General features: G+C 31.7%; 1 protein-coding gene across 3 annotated transcripts; it reads right to left on the bottom strand.

Moving 5' to 3' along the window:
• Window positions 1-4,928: 4,928 nt before the first annotated feature.
• Window positions 4,929-25,090, bottom strand: LOC127703092 (uncharacterized). Of its 3 annotated transcripts, none has more exons than XM_052207527.1 (5): window positions 24,923-25,090; window positions 18,374-18,454; window positions 12,262-12,371; window positions 10,613-10,636; window positions 4,929-7,832 (listed from the first exon to the last, which is right to left on the bottom strand). In XM_052207527.1, exons 1-5 carry the CDS (start codon window positions 24,993-24,995, stop codon window positions 7,638-7,640), a joined length of 483 nt encoding a protein of 160 aa, XP_052063487.1. In that variant the 5' UTR covers window positions 24,996-25,090; the 3' UTR covers window positions 4,929-7,637. The 3 variants fall into 3 exon arrangements, with proteins under 3 accessions (XP_052063487.1, XP_052063478.1, XP_052063496.1); XM_052207518.1 differs by lacking the exon at window positions 18,374-18,454 and adding an exon at window positions 18,517-18,597 and having other exon boundaries at window positions 24,923-25,089; XM_052207536.1 differs by lacking the exons at window positions 10,613-10,636; window positions 18,374-18,454 and adding an exon at window positions 18,517-18,597 and having other exon boundaries at window positions 24,923-25,088.
• Between the last annotated feature and the right edge of the window lie 473 nt (window positions 25,091-25,563).

The raw sequence follows: 25,563 nt of genomic DNA, 5'->3' as shown, positions 1-25,563 counted from the left end.
AAACTTTCAAAGTTTTCCATTCAGAAGGGGTTACTGTTGCTCAGTCTTTAGTTTTATGTGAAAATTAGGAGATGTGGTATGATCTACTTGAATTCAAATGACACTGCCAATTTAGGCTAATGTTAAATATGAGTGTTTCATAGGATTCAGGGAGAAGCTTTATGGCATCAATTCCACCATGAATGTATTTTTGATCTGGAGGAAATAAGGGATCTTAATTTGATTCTCCAAAACCATAACTCCTGTAAAGTTTGAAACAATGGATGGCTTAAAAGTTTTGTAGCAAACTAAATTTGAAAATTAAGCAGTCAGAAGCAAGAATTGCCTTTGACAACTAGATATCATTGAGATGGGAGCCATCTCTGTGGGCCCCGCTGTGAATAATGTGTCATAAAAAATTTGTATCTTTATCATAGGACATTGGGTTGTCAACTGAAACCAAAGTTTTTGACCTTTACCTTTGAACTAGGAAGTTGTACATAAATTATGACACACTCTCTGGTATGGGTTTATATACATTGCAAGTATAAACTTTGAAATCATAACAGTTCTCAAGATATAGAGCGGACACGATCTTTACAATAGGACATGGCCTTGGGATTGTCAACTAAAACCAAAGTTTTTGACCTAGGAAGTTGTACATACATTATGACACACCCTCTGGTGTTGGTTAATATACATGTCAAGTATAAACTTTGAAATCATAACGGTTCTCCAGATATAGAGCAGCCACAATTAGTTGTATCTTTATCATTGAACACGGGGTTGTCAACGGAAACCAAAGTTTTTGACCTTGACCTTTGACCTAGGAAGTTGTACATAAATTTTGACACACCCTCTGGTGTGGGTTTATATACATGTCAAGTATAAACTTTGAAATCAAAACGGTTCTCAAGATATAGAGCGGACACGATCTTTACCATAGGACTTTGGGTTGTCAACTAAAACCAAAGTTTTTGACCTTGACCTTTGACCTAGGAAGTTGTACATACATTATGACACACCCTCTGGTGTTGGTTAATATACATGTCAAGTATAAACTTTGAAATCATAACGGTTCTCTAGATATAGAGCGGACACAATTTGTTACAGACGGACGGACTGATTGATCACTATAGGGCATCCGCCATTCGGACTTGGAACAGACACATAAAGAATGTGGCGGGGTTAAACATGTTTGTGAGTGTTCAACACTCCCCTTAACCTGGGACAGTGTCAGTTGCAAAAGTTTTAACTCAATAGATCAGTACAAAGCACCAAAATAAGATTGCTTGCAGTTACTGAAATCTAGTTCAGAGCGAATTTCAAACTAATAAATAAATCATATTCTCCCAGACTAACAAGTTTTTTTTTCCAATGAGTTCACAAAAAGTGGTGATATAATATCTGATTATTTAAACAGCATTTAAGTAAAACTTTATGGTTCTTTAACTTCATATCAAGAAAGAAGACAACTGCTATCGTCTCTAGCCTGCTATTTTCAACAGCCCTCTTGCATAGGTAATAAGGGAAGAAATACCAGTATATCAAGTTTGAATAAAAATACAATAGCCCTTTTTAATAAGGATAACTTATAAAACTTTAAATATCAGTTGGTGTGTAGCATTTACTCACAAACCTGTATAAATTACCATGAAGTGAAGTATCCTTTTTTTAAAGTAAGTTTCAAAACCACACAAAATATTACCAGTAAACATTTCTCTAAATTTGTACTGAATTTGGTATATCTGAAGAGCTTTTCTGGATTTACCTTCATCAGGAATGCTCAAATTGAAAAATTTGAAAGCCAAGGATGTATGCGACTATATGACTAATAAAATGCTCCGCAGGGCGCAGCTTGATACGACCGCAGAGGTCGAACCCTGAACAGTTAGGGCAAGTATGGACACAACATTCAAGTTTGATACAGCTTTGCATTTGGATTGTGATTAAATATTTGACACAGCATAGGTTTCTGACACAGAATGAATGTGGTCTAAGAACTTAAAAATTTTAAATTGGACATTCACCTATTATGGTCCAATATCCAAAATCTAAATACATGGTTAGATTCAGCATATAAAAGAACCCAAGAATTCAAATTTTTGATGAAATCAAACAAAGTTTAATTTTGGACCCTTTTGACCTCAATGTGGACAAAGTTGACGCGGCCCAAAAATCAAAAATCTAAATACATGGTTAGATTCAGCATATCAAAGAACCCCATATATTCAATTTTTGTTGAAATCAAACAAAGTTTAATTTTGGACCCCGATTTGGACCAACTTGAAAACTGGGCCCATAATCAAAAATCTAAATACATGTTTAGATTCAGCATATCAAAGAACCCTAAGAATTCAATTTTTGTTAAAATCAAACTAAGTTTTATTTTGGACCCTTTGGACCTTAATGTAGACCAATTTGAAAACGGAACCAAAAATTAAGAATCTAAATACATGGTTAGATTCGGCATATCAAAGAACCCCAATAATTCAATTTTTGATGAAATCAAACAAAGTTTAATTTTGGACCCCTTTGGACCTCAATTTGGACCAATTAAAAAAACGGGGCCCAAAATCCAAAAACTAAATACACGGTTAGATTCAGCATATTAAAGAAACCCAAGAATTCAAGAATAAAACCCCATTGAAATTGGTCAAGAAATAAGCAATTTATACGAAGTATCTTCTTTTGCACAATACTGTGCAATTAAATATTTCTTGCTATTGCGCAATACTGTACAATTGACAATTTCTTGCTATTGCGCAATATTGTGCTATTGGATATTTCTTGCTATTGCGCAATACTGTGCAATTGAAGATTTCTTGCTATTGCGCAATACTGTGCAATTGAAGATTTCTTGCTATTGTGCAATACTGCGCAATTGAAAATTTCTTGCTATTGCACAATACTCATTATATAATAATTTACACATCCTGTTTGGTGTGTATCTCCTACCATATCATTATTATTTGCTTTTAAATATAAATCAGAAATAACCAACTTAGAATGGAAAATTTTAAAAGAAAAAAAAAATGAAAAAAAAAAAAATCCCCCCCCCCACAAATATTTTGAACCCCCTTATGATTCATCACCCCCAAACTCAATCCCAGCCTTCCCTTTGTGGTATGGTACCTTGCAGTACAATTTCAGAGAGATCCATACACTTGAACACAAGTTATTGTCTGGAAACTAGAAAAATGCCTTTTTTTGGCCCCTTTTTGGCCCCCAATTCCTAAATGTTTCGGCAATTACCCCCAAACTCAATTCCAGCTTTCCCTTTGTGATATGGAACCTTGTAGTACAATTTCAGAAAGATCCATACACTTACACACAAGTTATTGTTATGAAACTAGAAAAATGCTTGTTTTTTGCCCCTTTTTTGGCCCCTAATTCCTAAAATTTTGAGGCAATTACCCCCAAAATCAATCCCAGCATTCCTTTTGTGATATGGAACCTTGTGGTACAATGTCAGAGAGATCCATACACTAACACACAAGTTATGTCTGGAAGTCACAAAAATGCTTATTTTTGGCCCCTAATTCCTTTACTGTTGGTACCATAACCATCAAAAACAATCCCAACCTCCCTTTTGTGGTATTGAACCTTGTGGTAAAATTTCATAGAGATCCATTCACTTAAACTAAAGTTAGAGTGCGAAAACCAATGTGTCTTCGGACGACGCCGGACGACGCCAGACGACGACGCCAACGTCATACCAATATACGACCACAAAATTTTTTTTGCGGTCGTATAAAAAGGACCTTCAAAAGAATAGCCAAATCAATCTATGGTCTAAGAAGACTAAAGTGCCCTACTATATTTGATACAGACCAAAACAAAGTATTCCATCGAGTGCAATGAAAATCAAATAGCTGTCTTGATAGGCCTCAAAATTACAAGTCCTTTCAGTACCAAATCTGTCTGTCATATGTTGATTTGCCTATAGAGTAAATCTTTTAAATATTTCCTTTATTTTCCATTCTCAGTTTTTCCAAGTGGTTCCTGAGAAGGTGTCAACATATATTGCCTGAACAGATCAAGAATAGCTGAGGCAAAACTAGCATTCCATTTCTCCAAATACACTGAAAGAGAGATAGCTCTTGAAACTCTATACACAATATATGAACATGAACATTGCCAAAAAATATAAAATTAATATGTACGACCTTTATAAACTGTGACCTTTATAAACTGGAAGTAAAGCAAGATTGGTACAGTTTTTGTGCTGTTTTGAAGTAAGTGGAAATAAAATTATATTTTCTGACAATGTAAGTGCAATGTATATTGTTTTTATCCTGCAATTTAATATTATTAATTTTAGAATTAAGTTCTTTGATACCCAAATGCTTTTTGTAATATTTAAAGACCAACCTAAAACTGGCCAGTGAGAAGACCCCAAAATAAGCAGCGACAAAAACAGTGAACTAAAAGCAGGATACCAAAAGACAATATTTGTATACTGAACTGTGAGTGAACTCGTAAAAAGATATGACTTAGCAATACTACTAGTATATTTATTATCTAACCTTTAACATGTAAGGCAGGAATAATATTCCTGTATAGACATCCTCAGTTAGCATTTGACAACTTTGTTCAGTTTCTTAAATTTCTGTCATGCTGTTTAGAAATTTCCCTTAATAAAAGACTATTACCACATTTTGCAATATTGAAGATAGTAAATTTTGTTATCTCCTCTTTAACATGATGGACCAAGACCCTAAAGTAGTATTCTACAACAAAGTTTCATCAATATCCACAGAAGTGTGCTTACAAGAGGCTATTACCATTGCAATATATAGATGATTATCTCCCCTTTTACATCTCGGGTAGTGTTTTACAACTGTGTAAAGTTTCATCAAAATCCATCCAGCCCTAGTCGGCTGATTGCAGGATAATGATAGCTTATTGGAAGTTCTTTTCCTGGAAGTTTAGTAAATCAACACTCGCACATTGCCTAGATATTTATTATGAATTCGTATCTACAAAATCTTTATTGTCTGTATACAAAGATGTAGGAGTAAGTGGTACGAGAAGAGATACCATACAATTATGTGAACAATTACAAGCAAAGAAATATAAAATGGTGAACACAGGACAGTCACTTCTTCATAAGTAGAGTAAAATCAGATCATTTAAAGGTGGCAAACAGCAATTGTTAACATAGGAAGATAAAATTTGATCCTGATGAAAAGCTGTGGTTTCTAAACAATTTATTATTATTACAATAAATTAATTTATAAATTAAAATGACAAAAATGTATATCCAATATCTTGTAAAAAAAAGAAATGTTTTTCTTATAAATGCATTACTTCTTTCCTTGATCAGTTTATAAGATTTATCTATTAAGAATATATCATTCAACACAATTATTTATTATAAGTAAATGACAAGAAATCAAAATTTTAAAATCTATCTGCTTATGAAGAGTGTAATGTCATTAACAAATAAGGTTTTCAAAAATGTACTACAAAAAATGTATTCTTCTACAAATTAACAAAATGCAACACAAATTGCACAAATAACCTATTATATATTTTCTGAGCATTTGATGTTCTGAACAGTATTCCTTTACATAAAGTAAAATTGCCTAAAAAAAATGAATATATTTTGTTTTATTATATTTATCATTAAATAATATTGTATCAAAAAAACATTTTTAATTACCGGTATATCTATTATACTTTCTGTGAGATTCCATTTTTTTTTTTTTTGAGAATTCATATTGATCTAAATTTAATCTACAACTATCAATTATTGTACCAAGAAGTGGTGTTTGTTCATGTGAAAAGGAATGTCTAATTCTAAAGAGCTTTGTCTAGTGCTAAAAGTGACAATTTAATACACAATCTATTTAATTCACTTCCTTGTTGACATTTTTGCATACATGAAAAATCTTTAAGTATATATTGAGTAATCTTTCCTCGGACAATCAGTTCATCTAACAATTATTCCTAAGCAACTTAATATAAGCAGATCTTTGGGGTAAAATTAGCTGTTTCATACAATAAAACTTTTTCTGTGGAATTGCCACATAATTCCTCTTTTGAGAACGTAATGTTTTCAATGCACTAGCCACTGTACAGAACATTTAATCTAATTTCAAATTATTCATGATTTTCAAAAATGTACATCAACATAAAAGCTTGGCATTTGTTCAGCTGTGAAAAAAATCGTACATCGCCATGAAACGAGGTAGTATCTTTGTCTAAAATGACAGGGCCTCCCATTCTCATTTTATACATCTTTTCTTGAGCCAAATTATATTTCATAACTAAAAAATGTGCATGATAGATTGTAAAATACCAGTTATTTTCCTTTATTTAAACATGAAAATCTTCATTTTACCACCACATACAGCCATTAGATTTAAGTAAAAGCTTGATCAACTATGTAAATTAGCATGCAGTTTAATCTACAAGAAAATTATCATACAGGCTAAAATTTCAATGACATCAATGATCTAAACATCATTTGAGCAATCAATCATCTGTCTTCACATTCCAAAATTATCAAATATTATTCAGCTCTTATATCTTCCAATACATAACTCTGGTTAGTATAGTTACAGTAGTATTTACAAACACTCATTTCAAGGGTCACCTTTCAAATTATTGGTGATTTTTTTTTCTTTTTGGTAATTGTGGAAATATATAAATGTATTTAAATTTACATCAAATTTCATTGTCATTAATATAATCAATCTCTTATTATGTCATTTTAATCAAATCAATTTGATGAGTTTTTTGTTTTTATCAATGAAGTTGTTTAATCATAGCTGATCTAGTGAGAAATATATACAACACATGACGTTTCACTCTATCAAATGATGTGGTGACTAAGGGGAGATAATTTACATTAAAATAAAGAAAAAGGATAATGTGAATTAAAGTAAAAAATTCAGCAGAGAATAAATAGTGAACATGTTATAATTCAATATATAGTGGTCTTGAAAACCTTAGGAATGTTACATTTTATCGTTGCATGCAAAGTTAGTATAAAAAGTGTAATAAAAAAGGTCACTATTTCAAGCTGGAATTAAAATTGCACTTTAGGAAAACTTGTATATTCAAGAATCAAAATAAAATCTGAGTTAGTACAAGATGCTTTGTACAATCACCTATGATAAATTCATAGAACACCTTAGTTTATTGATGTCAATTTAAATCATTTGATATGCAATTCTGTAACAAATTTTAATTCCAGCTAACAACAATAGTTTGGCAAGAAACCTACTTCTTGATCTACACTACATCTACTAATGTGAAAAAATCTACTATTTAGAACCAATATGTCTTCATCATCTAATATACAAATATAAAACATTAAACAAAACAAACAACTATTGCTTAAAATTTGACATGAACTGTAAATAATTTTTCAACAAATTATTTATTTCACAAATAAGCTAAAAATATGACAAGTATTCTTACAAAATCTAAAATTATGCAAAATATCTTAATTTCAAAGTTTTTTTTTACCTAAAGAAGCTACTATTATGACCAAGAGCATTGATAAATACAACCATGTACTTAAAAAAAAAAAAAAAAAAATTTGAAGCACAAAAATAAACAATAAATTTACTAATAAAAATCCTGTTCCAGAGCACTATCTCAAGAGATAAATTTAAAATTCCTTTTATCTAAGTTTTAGTTCATCATTTTCTGACTACAACAACAGGGCATCTTGCATGTTGAACAATGAAATCGCTAACACTTCCCATAAAGGTACGACGGATCTTTCCCAATCCCCTGGTCCCACAGATGATAAGGTTAGCTTTGTGGGTTTCTGCAGCTTCAATGATAGCTTCTCCTGGTTTTTTGCCAGTCAGTATAAAGGCTTCACCCTTAATCTGAAAGTATAAAAATATAGTTCAAAACCAATATAATTGGTATAACAACATGCTAAAATGGCCCAGTTAAAGAAATTATATGCATTGCTCTTATAAGTCTGAAATAACAAAAAAAGATTAAAACTTGATTCAATATTACATTATTTTCATATCTAAATAAGGAGGATGATATATGGTCACATAATTATACAAACATCATTTTGATGTTACTGTGACATCATATATGTCATAATTGACAAATCTGACCAAAATGACCATTTCCCAAAAGAGATTTGTTAATTAAACAATCACAAATAAACTACACTTCCGTGGATAGTGTAGCTGCTAGTATCCAATTCTACAAAATATGTTCCAGCATCTGAAACAGCAAATCATGTTTTTCTACTAAATTTTGGTAATAGTACTAAGACATTATTTCTAAATCAATTTTTATAAGCAGGATTTCTAGTATAACTATGAAAACATTCACACAATATGATTGAATTAAGTCATATCTTTTGTCAAATAACCTTTTGCTTACACAAGAAACAAATTTACTGATATGAATCTGCAATTTCATTTTCATTTAAAGAGCTTTATGTTGCATTGTTCTTTGAAATTTATTATGGGTTTTTTGTAAAATGTTGTTTCATTAAGGTTTGTAGTGTTGTCTTATTGTTTGGATACATTGTTGTTTTTTATTCATATTTTCCCCAAACTTTCTACTAGATAATCCAAACTAATTAATGAAAAGTAAGGACAGCATGCAAGCTTCAGATCACAATGTCATATTGAGTAATTTAAGCTGGTTAATGGAGAAGTGACACACAGTAACAGGTCACAGCATTTAGTATTATAGATATTGATAACCTATACTTACTGATCAATCAAAACTCTTTTTTTCACAGTAATGAGCAGGATCTTTTTAATTCAGGTTAACTTCCTAAACAATTTGTTTGATCTTTCATCAAAATTATGTCTTTATAAATTTGTTAACAAACCTCTTGTCTAACTAGATGAGACTCTTGCCACCAAATGCAACTTTACACTGGCTATACTTACAACCTTTTGTGCAATGGAATGATGTTGGTTATAAGCTTGTTTGGTGATGCAAGCAATAATATTTCAAAGTAAAGAAGAAAATGAGTGTAGATGTATTAAATTATACCAGAGACATATAATTGTATTATATGTCTCTGATTATACCTAGAACAAACCAAGCTGTCAGCAGATCAGTACTAAGATTCAATAAATCATACCAATAGCCATATAATTTTATAAAGCAGTGTCAGTTAAGCCGAAGATCATAAAAAATCTAAAACCTCTCAAAAAATATTACTACACATGTCAATTTTACCCTAACATTCTGACTAACAGTAGATAAAATCTACAGTACAAACTGCATTTTCAAAATTCATCAGCTAGGATCATGGTAAAGGACTTCCAATATCAACTTCTTTTATAAATTGTTTCTTGAAGATTAAAAGTTTCTTCATACATTTGATAATTTTTTTTCCTCCTAATGGGAGTGGTGAAGCATCTGGGACTTCTTTGGAATCAGGTTTCAAATGAACCAGAGGCTTCAAAGAAAATTGTTCCAAGTTTCAGATCCCAGGGGTTTGGTATAGAAATATGGTCATCCCTTGGACTTCTCAGTTCGTAGTACATGTAAAACCCTTGCTGAACTGATTGTCATTTAGCTGTGTGGGATATATATAAATTTTACCACTTATGGTTCAAATGAGTACTTTAAATCTGATACCTTGTGTGAAGAGAAGGCCATTGCAATAACTCTTTGAGAAATCCTAAAGTGGCCTGATGCAAGGCAAAATTTTTGCCACTGACCCAACATTCTCTCATATCCCAGTGGTAGCATAAATTATAGGCTTTCATCCAAGTCAACTAACTTTACAGAACCTACCTATTGCATTAATTGTAAACTTGTTCTCTAGTTCAATATGAATGAAATATTTGCTACTGAACATTAGAAAAATAATTCACATGTATAACAATCAATCAATATTCCAACTTTAACAAACACTTGCCAATTACTCTTAAAAGTTGATATCAACATTCCATTAACATTAAATTCTTATACAAAATAACAGAGTTAGCAAAATTACACCATATATAAATTTATAACATTTTAGTTCCCAAATACACTGACTTAATTTTTCACATGGTTTGGTTCTATAAGGTGCTGAAATACTGGATGGGTCAAGATAATAATAACCTGCCTACAACCAAATCTCTATCTTTTCTAAGTTTAAGAGTCATACTTTTGTCATATGTACATAAGCCAGAATAAAACACTAGCATGATCTGTAACTTTCCACTTTACAAATAGCAGTTCAATATCTGAACATGGCTAAAAAAGTTTGCACTGCAATCACAGCAAAACAAAAAGTCTCGTGAAGTGTAATTTTCAGTATATTTTATGTCCAGGAGCCATATATTCTGTCAAAAGTATGCCAACCAAAACAAAATGTAAATATTTGATATGTATCTCATCATATACAGTTACCAAACAAACAGTTGAGTATCTGCAAGCATAGTGCAATAGTATTGATTACTTATTATTTCAGAAGGACAGGAAGAACTATTTATCATGCTTCCCTTTGCCTATGTCACCCGACTTAGTCACTCCGTAATTTTCATCATAGCTGGAAGCTGATAATCTATACATATCACAACTTGCAGGGGCATAAAAATTTCTGATGCTATAATACTGATCTAATTTTCAAAAAAAAACTGACATGCATGGCAATATTGTTCAAAATATGAAGACTAAAATATTTTACCTTTAATGCCTGATCATTTGGTCCCTATTCACAATGCAAAAAGTGCAAATGCATTATTTGTGTGTAATAATAAACTATTAACACAGAGATATGTCTCGCCTTTTTGTACTTTTGATAATGCAAATGTTGAAATTAAAATAGCAATACTTTAACATGTAAGTTATGCAAATATTCAAAGTCAATGAACCATGATGAGGGGGTGGGGCTATATAATCTCCATGGAAAATTTGCATACCAAATATCATTGACTTAACATTGGTGGTTCGTCTTAAACTGATCTAATCACAAACTAATACATGTAAACTAAGCAAAAGTTTCAAAGTCAATAGACAATGACTGAGGGGGCGGGACCAGATATTCTCCATGGAAATGAGATGTGCTAATGCTTATACAATTGCAAACCAATTAACATTGGCCTACCACTAATGGTTCCCCTTGAACTGCTTGACTGAGGGGGCGGAGCCAAATAATCTCCATGGAAATGAGATATGCCAATGCTTATACAACTGCATACCAAATATTATTGACTTACCACTAGCCACTAGTAGTTCCCCTTGAACTGACATAATCACAAACTAATACATGTAAACTAAGCAAAAGTTTTAAAGTCAATGGACCATGACTGAGGGGGAAAAAGGGGGGGGGATATAATCTCCATGGAAATGAGATATGCCAATGCTTAATACCAAATATCATTGACTTACCACTAGTGGTTCCCCATAAACTGACCTAATCAAATACATGTAAACTAAGCAAAAGTTTCAAAGTCAATAGACCATGACTGAGGGGACAGGGCAAAATAATCTCTATAGAAATGAGATGTGCCAGTGCTAATACAACTGCATACTAAATATTATTGACCAACCACTAGTGGTTCACCTTAAAATAGACTTAATCACAAACTAATACATTGTTGATGCCGACGCCGGAAACAGCATACCTATGTCTCGCTTTTTGACTCCGTCAAGGCAAGACAAAAACTTGTCATAAAAAGTAAGAATATTACAGTTGAAGATTCATATTTTGGAAGTCAAGGTTTTATCAGTCCCTATCAAACTTTAACAGATAAATTTGAGACTTCTTTAAGAATGTTAAGATTATAGATTGATGACTCTATCAGCCATCTAACATACTTGAAATTGTTACGAAAAATTGAAAATTTTCACAATAAAATTACATCAATATTTTTTTTTAGAAAAATCATAAGAACCAATAACAAATGCTATCAAACTTTAGTTAAATATTTATGATGGAACCACTTTCAAACCCAATTCCCTTTCAAACAGAGTCATTATAGTTAACAAGGTTGTAGTATAGAGTGACCATTTTTGTCAATAAGATCCAAGTTAGAAATGCATGATCTTTACCCCCATTAGTTAATATTAAATAGAACACATAAACCATTACAATTCATTATGATTTCCTTGATTTTAATGATCACAACTGATGATGACTTCCAGAGACTCCAATGGTTAACATGTCTGTGGTAAATATAAATCAGGCAACACGAAATGAACTTACAATCATCATACAATATGATGTGGGGGCAACATTTTTTTCTAAGCAACAACTAGTGAAGAATAACTATCAATGAATTCTTGATTAATATAAGTGTTTAGCATGGTCATGATGGTATAAAAGAATGTTACCTTTCCTCTCAATTTATCTACAAATTTACTCTTCAGGTTATCAACCTCGTTTTGTTGTTTCTTCACCTGGTCGGTTATTTGAGCAATTTGTTTCTCATCATAATTAATTCCTAAAATCAAAAAGACAAAAAAGTGTTTAAGAGCATGATTGTTAAAAATCTGATTTCTTTTGACAAGACAAAAACTTGTCCCAGTAGTACAAGAAATACTTGTTTTCCTGGTTGTTCATTTACTATTTAAAAAAAATTGAATTGTATGTCATTTTTTGGATTGTTTTATTGCAACAATGTTGAAAATATTTAATAGATACATGTACAAGTATGTACATGTAGAGGTAAGTTAGCATTACAGATATATAGAGTCAGTTTGTCTTATACCACTTTCAAAAACAACTTAAAATCTTTTTAACTGATTTTTGTGCTATCGTTTTGCTATTGCTCATACAAACATTAATTTCAGATATTTGCTGATTCATTCAAATAAACTGCCACAAAGTCTCTATGCTAATCACATTTAAGTGCTGTGGATTCATTTATTTTTGTGGGTACCAAATTTTGTGGATTGTGAAAATTTTGCATTTTTGTAGATATTTAAATTTGTGCCTTTGGAAAAAATTGCATATAAGTCTTTTTAAAGCATTTGTACTTCGCTTAACATTTTAAAAATTTGTGGTTTAACTACATGTATACCCAAGAATTCCACAAAAATTGGTATCTCACAATTAATAATGAATCCACAGCGTGTGATATTTTTGCCAGTGAGAGGTGAAACAGCTGAATTCAGGTGACTTTACTTCAGCTTTACCCATACTCCACTGAAGCAATTTTGGTTTCAATGTCTGGTATTTTTTTAAATAGTTCTTGATGAATTCAAACAAGAATTGACCACCTGCAACAAAATCAATTATACATGTATAGTAACTGAAGGTTAATCTATGATAAACAAATAAAACAAGAGTATATTCCAGATAGATCACATGCTATATACAAGAAGGTTTCTATACTAAATACATGTATGTCAAATACATATAGTCATGTCTATATTATATCATGCATTCTAATAAAAGATTATCTTTGGTGTATAATGATACAGAAATCCAATCACAAACAAGAAATGAGCTGTCAAAGTGACAGCAAACTGGATTTTCTGCTAATCGAAAGGCGCTTTCAGGCTTTTTAGACCTGCCACATTCTCTGCCTAATTTCCAATCTATCAAGGACCATAGCTCCTGAACGGCAAAAGTAAAAATCGTCAATATCAAACTGGACCACTAGTTTGTCATCAGTAACAGGCAGCAAATTAAAATTTTGAGGGCATAGGCTGAACATTTCATAAGTAATTACACAGAAACGACATACAGTTCAAATTTCAAATCTATCAAAGACAGTAACTCCTGAACGGCAGAATTGAAAATTGATAATTTCAAACTTGACCAACTTTTTGTCATCAGTAACAGCATACTAAAAGTTTAAGAGCATTTGTTGAATGGTTCATAAGTAATTGCATGGAAATCACATAGTGCCATTTTTTCAATATATCAAGAACCATAACTCCTGGACAGTAAAAGTGAAAATAAAGATGACTAAAGGTACAGCCTAACTTTGGCATGGTCACTTCAAGGAAATAAAATGCTCCGCTGGGCGCAGCTTGATACGACCGCAGAGGTCGAACCCTGAACAGTTGGGGCAAGTATGGACACAACATTCAAGCTTGATACAGCACTGAATTTGGATTGTGATTAAATATTTGACACAGCACAGGTTTCTGACACAGAATGAATGTAGTCTAAGAACTTAAAAATTTTTAATTTACCTATTCAAACCATATCATTATTATTTGCTTTTATATATAAATCAGAAATAACCAATTTAAAATGGAAAATTTTAAAGAAAAAAATCCCCCCCCCCCAAATTTGTTGAACCTCCTTATGATTCATCACCCCCAAACTCAATCCCAGCCTTCCCTTTGTGGTATGGTACCTGCAGTACAATTTCAGAGAGATCCATACACTTGAACACAAGTTATTGTCTGGAAACTAGAAAAATGCTTGTTTTTTTGGCCCCTTTTTGACCCCAAATTCCTATACGTTTATGGCAATTACCCCCAAACTCAAACCCAGTTTTCCCTTTGTGAAATGGAACCTTGTAGTACAATTTCATAAAGATCCATACACTTACACACAAGTTATTGTCCTGAAACTAAAAATATGCTTGTTTTTTGCACCTTTTTTGGCCCCTAATTCCTAAAATTTTGAAGCAATTACCCCCAAAATCAATCCCAGCCTTCCCTTTGTGGTATGGTACCTTGCAGTACAATATCAGAGAGATCCATACACTTGAACACAAGTTATTGTTTGGAAACTAGAAAAATGCTTATTTTTGGCCCCTTATTCCTAAACATTTTGGGCAATTACCCCCAAACTCAATTCCAGCTTTCCCTTTGTGATATGGAACCATGTAGTACAATTTCAGAAAGATCCATACACTTACACATAAGTTATTGTCATGAAACTAGAAAAATGCTTGTTTTTTGGGCCCCTTTTTGACCCCAAGTTCCTATACGTTTATGGCAATTACCCCCAAACTCAAACCCAGTTTTCCCTTTGTGATATGGAACCTTGTAGTACAATTTCATAAAGATCCATACACTTACACACAAGTTATTGTCCTGAAACTAAAAAAATGCTTGTTTTTGGCACCTTTTTTGGCCCCTAATTCCTAAAATTTTGAAGCAATTACCCCCAAAATCAATCCCAGCCTTCCCTTTGTGGTATGGTACCTTGCAGTACAATATCAGAGAGATCCATACACTTGAACACAAGTTATTGTTTGGAAACTAGAAAAATGCTTATTTTTGGCCCCTTATTCCTAAACATTTTGGGCAATTACCCCCAAACTCAATTCCAGCTTTCCCTTTGTGATATGGAACCATGTAGTACAATTTCAGAAAGATCCATACACTTACACATAAGTTATTGTCATGAAACTTGAAAAATGCTTGTTTTTTGTCCCTTTTTTGGCCCCTAATTCTTAATATTTTGAGGCAATTACCCCCAAAATCAATCCCAGCATTCCCTGTGTGATATGGAACCTTGTGGTAAAATGTCAGAGAGATCCATACACTAACACACAAATTATGTCTGGAAGTTACAAAAATGTTTATTTTTGGCCCCTTTTTGGCCCCTAATTCCTTAACTGTTGGTACCATAACCCCCAAAATCAATCCCCACCTTCCTTTTGTGGTATTGAACCTTATGGTAAAATTTCATAGAGATCCATTCACCTAAACTAAAGTTACAGTGCGAAAACCAATGTGTCTTCGGACGATGACGACGACGCCGAACGACGACAACGCCAATGTCATACCAATATACGACTGCAAAATTTTTTTGCGGTCATATAAAAACAAATAAATGGGAAATGTTGCCCCTGCTTGCATATAAAATTATAAAGGGACATAACTCAAGAACTCTAAAAGTGACGCTACCCAAATTTGTACTTGATCTGAGTTTGTGGTAATAAGCATTGTTTATAAGTTTCATAACATTTAGTTGGGGCAAACTTAAGTTAGAGAACAGAAAAAGGGGCATTACTCTAGAACTGTAAAAGTGACACCACCAAAATTCAAAATTGATCTGTGTTTTGTGGTAATTAGCATTGTGCAAGAGTAAAACTTAATGCCCCCTCAGCAACGGTGGGGGCATAAAAAAAATCCATAGTTAATCAAAAATAGGAATAATATAATATACTGTATTAACCATGTATAGTACGCAGTTGTGTATAATACGCACCACCTTTTCATCCCTTCAAAATCATGTAATTAACATTTATCAATTTTATAAAAGTTAATTTATTAATTAAAGATCCCTTTTGAAATCAATGTTTGTCTAAGGTTGTCCAAGCAGATGCACTGTTCAAATATTATACAAGAAATAATTAGAATGTTATGGAACAAAAAAAATAAGACCTCAAACATTTTTCTAAATTGATAAGCAGTAAATAAACTTTAATAACTCTTTATTTCGATATTTTCTTTTCATTGATCATGTTGAATAAGAGCACTGCCAAAAGTTGACATGATTATTCAATTGGTACACACCCTTACTTAATCCTTAATTACATTTTAAGCTCACTCATGCAGGATGTCACACCGGTAATTGAATATTCAATAGTGACGGGAAAAAAATTTACAAAAAAAAAATTAAATTAAAAAAACGTTGAGTTGCGTGTAATACGCATCCCATCTACCAACTACATTTTTTTGGGTTAAAAGTGCATATTATACACGACAAATTACGGTAACCTCAAAGGATAGCTCAACACAAAAAAGAAATGTTTTTCTAAAGCAGCATTCGTTAACATCACTACAATACATAAGTATACAGGATGCACCTAACATTCGCTGATCAAATGCAGTACACCAATGTCTTTTTTATCACACTAGCAATTCATTATATTATTCAGAACTGAAGGACTGATGCAGTTAAACTAAAACTATATATTACAGTATTTGCTTAAACACAAACTGTAACTTAATTTACCAACATAAAAATAAATATGACAAATAATTTTAACCAACATTTTTACATGCAAATATAAATCAAAATAAATGGAGAATGTGCCCATGGGACACAGTTGATGCCCCCACTTGCATATAAAGTTATAAAGGGACATAACTAGAGAACTATAAAAGTGACGCCACCAAATTCGAACTTGATCTGCATTTTGTGGTAATAAACATTGTGTATAAGTTTCATAACATTTGGTTGAGGCAAACTAAAGTAAGAGAACGGAAACTAATTTTGGGTGTGCAGACAGACAAGGGTAACACCTAATGCCCTCTCTGCCGTGATAGGGGCATAAAAACACAGCATCTTTAAAAACAAATATCTGCTTGTTTGAAACAAAAATTTTGTTTGTTGGTTGTCTATAAAAAATAAATAAACATTATGTCTGAAGCTAAATAGTTTAAGCACAAGGTAATAAAAATATCTTAGTTTGTTCGAAACTTGATACAAGTTAATATGAATAAAAAGATTGCTTTGACCAGTCACCTGCAATGTTCTGTGCCTATTTTCCAATCTATCAAGGACCACAACTCCTGAACAGCAAAAGTAAAAATCATTAATATTGCACTTGACCTCCATTTGTAATCACTAATATAACAACATATCAAAATTTGAAAACCATGGGTTGAACAATTCATATATTATTACACAGAAATGACATAATGTCTCATTTTCCAATATATCAAGGACAATAACTCCTGAACAGTGTAAGTGAAAATCATCAATATCTAACTTGACCTCAATTTTGTCATCAGTAACAACATATTGAAATTTGAAAATCATCGTTTGAACAGTTCATAAGTTATTGCATGGAACAGTTGGCAGCCGCCCACCCATCCACTGTACTTGCCAAATAAATAACTGGAAGAAAATGTTTCCTTCTGAAAACCTAATTAATAAAGGATAAAAAGGTACAAGGAAGGAAGGTTAACTTGGTGAAAAATTTTGTTACTCCAGTATACACTCAGAAACAGTAAATACATGTGAATTAAATGAATGAATAATATCATGTGTAAAATGGTTTCCAAATCTTTTTCATTTAAAAAACAACACATCGCATCTCCAAAGTGGTAGGTGCAATTAAATTGCTGATCATTTATTTTATATATTCTCATTTATTTGTAAAGATCAACAATTTTTATAACTTTTATAAAAAATAAATTATCAAAAGCAATACCAGTCAGGCTTCTGATGTTTTGTCAGATAAAAGTTTGTCCAATTTATCCTGTATATAGCTATCACATTTAAAAGGAATGACAGCTTGTTTTAATTAAATGATAACATTTGAATTCACAATACATGTACATGTATTTGTCTGTTTTCAGGATTGGGAGACATGACTGTTAATAAACCTGATTATATACACTATCAGGTGGAAAATTTATACACTTTCAATTTACTATATGTGTGGGTATAGGTGCAATTGCTAATACATACATGTACTACAAGACTGTGACCAACTAAAGAAAATACAATATTAATCACTAGAACACCCTAAACACTCAAAGAAAACAAACAGAAGAGGACAACACTTGGTTTTCTTACCAACAGAAAGATCTAAATGAAATTCAGCACAGTTGACAACCTTTACATCATCCGAGTCTCTCGCCATGTTAGACAGGTACCCTGAAAATCAGAACAACAATGATTACACATAATCTTCATTTTCTATTTAGTTATTTTCTTACCAACAGACATTCCTAAATGAAATTCAGCGCAGTGGACAACCTTCACACTGTCAGAATCTCTTGCCAAGTTATTCAGGTACCCTAAAATTTAAAAAAGACAGTAATTATCAGAATTTTTGTTGTACAAAAAAGAAATCAAATTAATGACAAATGTTTTAGTAAGAAGTCTGGGTTAAAAATTATACTGAATGGTACCCTTTTTATCAGAGAGTGATGTTTACTTTATACACACTATGGTAATAAAGTACTAATAATTAGTAATGAATAGCAGTTCGTTCTCAACTCTATCTCACAATCTTGAATTAAATGGATGTTATTAATTGCAATGGGCTCCTATATGAAGGTATGCGCTAATGTGCTGCTGGAATGAGTCACCTTTTATATGTCAATATCAATGGGTTACAATTTCAACAAGATATTATGTCAACATTTGAATGGGGTGGGGGGAAGCGGGGGAAGTGGGGGCTTAAATCCCAGCTGCATGTCTGTCCCCAAAATTCTATGTTGAGGATTTAAGTTTTATAATTTAGATTGTTATGTTAAAAGTCAAATAACTGTTGTTTTGATAAGACAAAATATCATTTTACTGTTTATAAATCTAAGAAACTGCCATGTCAGGTTTTATATCACATACAAAAGTTCTCTCTAAAAATTGTTTATGCTGTTATGTCATTTAGTGTCAAAATTATGCTTGTTAAGGCAGATCTTAAAAATTTTTTGCTGATTATACAAAAGTCAACTTTTTATAACTAAAAAACTAAATAACTTGTAATTCTCAAAAGTAGGTCAATGGTCTAGCTTCATCATAAATCAGAAAAAAGAAATTCCTCTATCTTCTAGGTCACTATAGCTATCTAACCATTTAATCAACTCCTTAATATAACTGATATTTAACATTTCTTGGCATAGGACATGTGTATGCACATGTAATACATTTGGACAGTTATAATAAAGAACACAAGCAAAATGTTATAGTAATTTTTCACTTATATGAATCTGACTTTGCTGTCAATGACAAAGAGGACAGTACAAACCATCCTCAATGACATTAAGGTCACCTTGAACTTGTTACACCTGTAGTATAATGAATGAACCATAGTAACAGGTAAAATTTCACACAGGTAGCAATACATGTCTTCAATCCCATGTTCATTCATACATGTATTTGATATAACTAAACAGGACGACATTTAAATTTCATCTTATATCTTGATAAAACTGTAACTAAAAATTTGTAAAATGTGCCCTTTATTACTTCCTATTGTAGTCAATTGTTTACCTGCATTTTAAACTCTAGGCAAATAAATTGGTTTCTTGGTCATTTACCTACAAATCTACATATATAATGTATCAAAATAGAAATAATATAAGAAATGTATTGTAAGATAAATGTTACACATAAGTGAGGTGACATTTCCTACCGGATCATACTTCAACTGTACATTTTTTAATGGCAGGGTGTAAAATATAAATAATGTGTAAAAAGATGCCTTCCAGTAATAAAACCAGAATGTTACATGTACTTAAGTGGCAATATGTACTGAAATTTATCTAATGTTTAATATTGTAATATGCTCCTTGTGAGCCCATTGAAATGGATATCTTTTTTTATCCTAGTCAAAAATTAAGACTTCCTATATATATATAGTATCTATTTAACTTTTTTTTTTAAACTTTTAAATCTTGGTAAATTCATTGTATACATGAAGACTTCGCATATATATGTCTGTCATTCCTTTTATTGCAAAATTTATACATCATTGTATCTTAGGCTAAAAAAACTTTCTCCTTTAACAAGAGGATTAATTTAATTCTAATACATAAATGTATTATTGAATTGCAACCTATTTTATTCTTTGAAGTTTTTCAACATCCCTAAACATTTTATATTCAATATATATATGACAAATTATTCATTTTACCAACATTATGGTTAAAGAGGCATCTATAGGGACAATACATACAAAGAAAACAGACAAAACAGAGGCAGATTAAGGGGGCAGCGACCCCCACCTTATGGATCTACATAAATGTATATGATAAATGCATAGACTTTTTACAAGGATCACTCCAAAGTTTGGAGTCCAAACGTTGCCTTGCCAGGCCCACACAACCTTTTTTAAAATCTTGGATCTACACCTGCAAAAGAGTTACAATACATGTATGTGTATAGATATAAGAAGATGTGGTATGAGTGCCAATGAGACAACTCTCCATCCAAGTCACAATTTGTAAAAGTAAACCATTATAGGTTAAAATACGGCCTTCAACACAGAGCCTTGGCTCACACCGAACAGCAAGCTATAAAGGGCCCCAAAAATGACTAGTGTAAAACCATTAAAACAGGAAAACCAACAGTCTAATCTATATAAAAAACGAGAAACGAGAAACACTTATGAATCACATCAATATACGACAACCACTGAACATCTGGTTCCTGACTTATGACAGGTGCAAACAAATGCAGCAGGTTTAAACGTTTTAATAGGTGCCAACCTTCACCCTAACCCGAAACAATAGTGTAACATCACAACATAGAAAGACACATATAGAAAGATGTATGTTTTAACAAAATTGGGTTACAACCAATAATGTATGTACAAAATGTATAAACATGTACAATTTCTCGCTTGTACTTCTATACTCAATCTCCTCTTCACATTTCATGTGGAAATATTTTTATTTCTATTTACATGTCTTGATACCCTTTGTATTATTAGATTATGTGCTGTTTAATTACCACACCAACTTGATAATGGATATCTGCATTACTGCTTCATTAAACTACCATTGATTATGAACCAGGAGCAAACCAGCACAAACCATCAATGTAGACAATGTGTTTTGATATTTAATTGTCAAAAGCAGATCTATATATACATATATTTAACAATAGGATATGTTCAAATTTCAATTTTTATTGTTTATATATGCAACATGTAGATTATATATGACATACATGGTAACTTAAAACAATAAAATGCATGCACAAAAAAAAATCCATGTATATGAGATCACTTCAAAAATATTTATCTTTACTCATGGTTAACTAATTTTCATGTACTTTGTGGTTCCGAAAGGCATGTCCCCCTAATTTGCTTATTGATGTTTAAATGCACGAAATGTGCAAAGTCTGTAACAATGACTTTAAACTTTAACTAAACAGATTTTTCCAAAAGGAAATTTAGAATCAATGAATACAAGTTGTCTCATAGTATATAATTATACATGTTTATGATATTTAAAGACAAGAGCAGCTAGATCTACTGTAATTTCTTATTTTTAGGTCCCATAAGAACCAATATTTATTGGTTTTCTTTATTTTGTTTTTTGGATATATAGTTTTTTATCCTTACTGGGCATTTTGTCCAGTGACACACCAGATCATATAAACAGGCCTAAAATATATGTATTTTCATTGTTACACTGGTACAAGAACATATATGGTTTTATGTAAACATCACTTTTTTGTGACTGAAAATTTTATTACCACTTTAAACATGTTAAAGTCAACAAGAAATATCTTTTATATTCTAATCTCTTTTGAAGGACAATTTTACATAAATTTTCTAAATACTTCCCAGTCATTTCAAACATTTTTTTATTGGTTTTCAATTTACAACAAGCTTCATTGAACTTTATTTCTTCTTTTCAGGTAAATTTACAGTAGCAGTGACGTTATTGATTTTCATTACAGTTCTACCATCATACCACAGTTGGATAAGGCTAGAGGGACATTGGTTCTACTTCTTTAACGCTGTTGAATAAGGCCAGTGGGATAGAGTAACCTTTTGACCAGCTATATGTATTAGGCTATGGCTCTAATGACCCACATTATACAAGTTCCCCTAATTAAACTGTCATACTAGGATGTAAATAAGTATACAAATGTACATGTAAAATAGAAACATACATGTAAGGGCTAATAAATGACTTCTGAATAATCCTTAGGTACAAATACATTAGCAAATACTGCACCTGGTGTAGTTATAATGATTTTACTTCCAGTATTTTGTTCTAGTAAAGTCCAGATAATCATGATGATACCTAAGAAAAAGATACCAGCTTTTGCTCATTTTGTAGTTTGTGAAATATTGTTTTTGTTGTTAATAGCCAAAAACATCATATAATGCTCAAAGGGATAACTTTGACCATCTACAACTCAAGTACATTGTAGAAATGAATTTCTTATGAGATAATACACATCTAAAATCGATGTTAAATTATCAAAATTTGATATTTGTTTTCTATATTTTTTATAAAAAATTACAAACAACTATAACAATTTTTACTAACTCCTAATGAAATTAAATCAGTAACTGACCAATATCAATACTAATGAACTCTGAATTTTGAACTATATATTGTACATGCTAACTTAAATACAACCAGTATTACAAATTAGCATTAGTTTTGTTTGGTATCTTGAGAATTTAAATGAACCAAATTTAATAATCTATTTTAAACTTGTGAAAGGTCAATGCCACAGCTTTTTATTCAAATGCGTATTATGATTTATCTTTGATTAGATGATTATCTTCTTCAAAATGTATCTTAGAGAATAATTGATATACTGTAATAAGTGTATCAAGGTGTGAATCCAAAATGTGAGATGTATAGAAGTCATACCTAATTTGAATAAGATTGTATCAAATTAGATAATCTTTTAATCCAAATACTGACATAGATATCAAAAGTAGAAAGTGTGCAGTGGCTTTCCACCTGGTACTCTGTCCCACTGTTAGTATTTGAAAACATTTTGAAATTTATAAATATGTAAGAAGCTGCCTACTGTTGCAGCTTGAAACTTCTTCATGTACATGATGTACATGCACTTTAAAATCGATTTAAAACCTAAATAAACAAAATGTACTATTAATAACGGTTAACCAACCACTGGGTGGCTATTTACTGAATCTGAAAATTACAATCCATTAGATTTTTTTCCTTTTCATTCATTTTTTACAACAAGTTTATTATGCAGACTGATGTACCGTTTCTATTTAGAATGTGACACTAATGGAATCAAATGAGCATGGTATATGTATACAATGGTTAGACCTCTAATGTTCTTCTCAAATTACTGTAGAATCAGATTTTCTTTATTGTTGATCATATCAATGTCATAATGATGAAAAATATGAATAACAGTATTCTGAATGTATTCATGGGTAGGGGTAATCATACTATTAAGACTATTTGAAATGTGTACCTGTATGTGTCTTGCACAAATATATTACTGTTGGGAGTCCAGTGACACCCTCCTTTTCCCTAGTTCAAATAATCATGTCCTCTTGAAAGGCTTCCTGCGACATGTGATGTGACGGCAAAAAATTAAAATAGCCTTTCAAGACGCAATAATTATTTCTACATGAAATGACTAGTTTTCCATAAATCAATCAAATCAAAAGCTTTAATTAGAGCTAGTACATGTATGATACATTACAAAAACATTAGAAAAATCCTTTATTACGAAAATATCTAGTGATATATATAATACAGTTCCTAAAGCTAACTATAATCATATTATTGCTTACAAAACTCATTTCTGACTTGAAATTTTTTTTTGGATTATCTGGAATCCCTTTATAAGTGGTCTATTAATAAATAGATCACCTTCTCCTCTCATAAATATGTGATAAACTGACCCTCCATACATATTTATTGCGCATGGGCGGATTTACCGGACAAACACATTTCCGATAAAAACACGGATGACCAACTTGTTTTGTTGATTTTAAAATTTATTTCAGATATTTTTGGGGAAATGAGATAAACTACTCAAAGTTGATTCGTCAGTCAGCATGGTCAGTGAATCGATTTAAATAAATTTGATACAATTTGTATTGAATTAAGCAGAAATACATATGATCAAAGCCTTATGTGGGCGGATTTACCGGACTGCATCGTACATGTATCTTGCATTATAACTACCAAATTGTTTTCTCCTGACTCATAAAACATGTCTTTTCAACTTCAAGCTCTGCTAATGCTATTAGTTGAATAGTGTCATTAACATCAATCTTTTAAGCAAACATTGTTAGTGACTTGAACATACATAAAGCCTTGCTACAAATTTACATTTCTCATGTAACACTAACAGAACAATAATACGTCCCGTAAACGGGCGTATAAAAACTGTACTATCTGACTATGGCACTTCACTTCTCAACTTTACATACAGTACCTCTCAGTAATTATGTGTTCATATAAATAAAAAATGACATATTCTATATAAACTAATCTCCCACAAAGTTTTCCACTTTCTGTCTGTCTCCGACTTCAGGTATCCACTCAATCATCGTTCTCCTTGTCGAGCATCCTCTTTTAGAAACGCTACAAACTAGGTGGTTATTGCATAAACACGTTGTCATGTTTTTACAAGAAAAGAAACGGATTAACTTACATTCAAAGGCTTCGTCTGCTTGAGCACTAGCATCAACTGCTATCATAACTACTCTTGATTCACTTTCAGCCATATTTTGTTTCAGTAGAGTTGAAATATTTTCGATAAAAACTAATGGAGGTCACAACCCTATTCTAAAAAGGCGTGTGTAAAATCTGAATGAAGTTCGGAGCGGATATAAACATTACATCCGGAAACAATCATTAATGTGTGACGTATTATATATAAATATGTCTCTAGTATTATTTAGCTAGATTTGTGTCTCAATAAAATTATATTCCTGTCCAAGGATTTGTATAAATATTAAGAAAAAGATAGCCAATATAATAGAAAATAACTGAACTCATCATACTGACGCCCCTTTCTTCTAAAGACTCGTTCGCCGCGATATAGCCTTGTTGTGCTAATGCGGCGTAAAGCAACCAACAATCAATCAATCAATCTAAAGACTCGTCAGTAACGCTCGAATCAAAAAAGTTAAAAAGGACAAATAAGTACGAAGTTGAAGAGCATTGAAGACTCAAAATTCCGAAAGGTTCTGTCAAATACAAATCAAATAATCAAATCAAATATTTTATTATTCCAATCAGGGTCCATAGTGGGGCATTTACAATTAACAATTATAATTGGATATAACAATA

This window comes from Mytilus californianus, unplaced genomic scaffold, assembly GCF_021869535.1.
Source record: "Mytilus californianus isolate M0D057914Y unplaced genomic scaffold, xbMytCali1.0.p SCAF_1, whole genome shotgun sequence".
Classification (NCBI taxonomy): domain Eukaryota; kingdom Metazoa; phylum Mollusca; class Bivalvia; order Mytilida; family Mytilidae; genus Mytilus; species Mytilus californianus.
Note: the sequence above shows the minus strand (reverse complement) of the source record. Positions and strands in the feature narration are given on the sequence as shown.

Bases quoted from the DNA above. Each gene is read 5' to 3' on its own strand.
- LOC127703092 (XM_052207527.1), bottom strand. From the start codon at position 24,995: ATGGCTGAAAGTGAATCAAGAGTAGTTATGATAGCAGTTGATGCTAGT. The intron at 18,455-24,922 runs GTAAGTTAATCC...TCTGATTTTCAG, and splicing joins AGCAGACGAAGCCTTTGAAT to GGTACCTGTCTAACATGGCG. The intron at 12,372-18,373 runs GTAAGAAAACCA...TTTTGATTTTAG, and splicing joins TCATTTAGATCTTTCTGTTG to GAATTAATTATGATGAGAAA.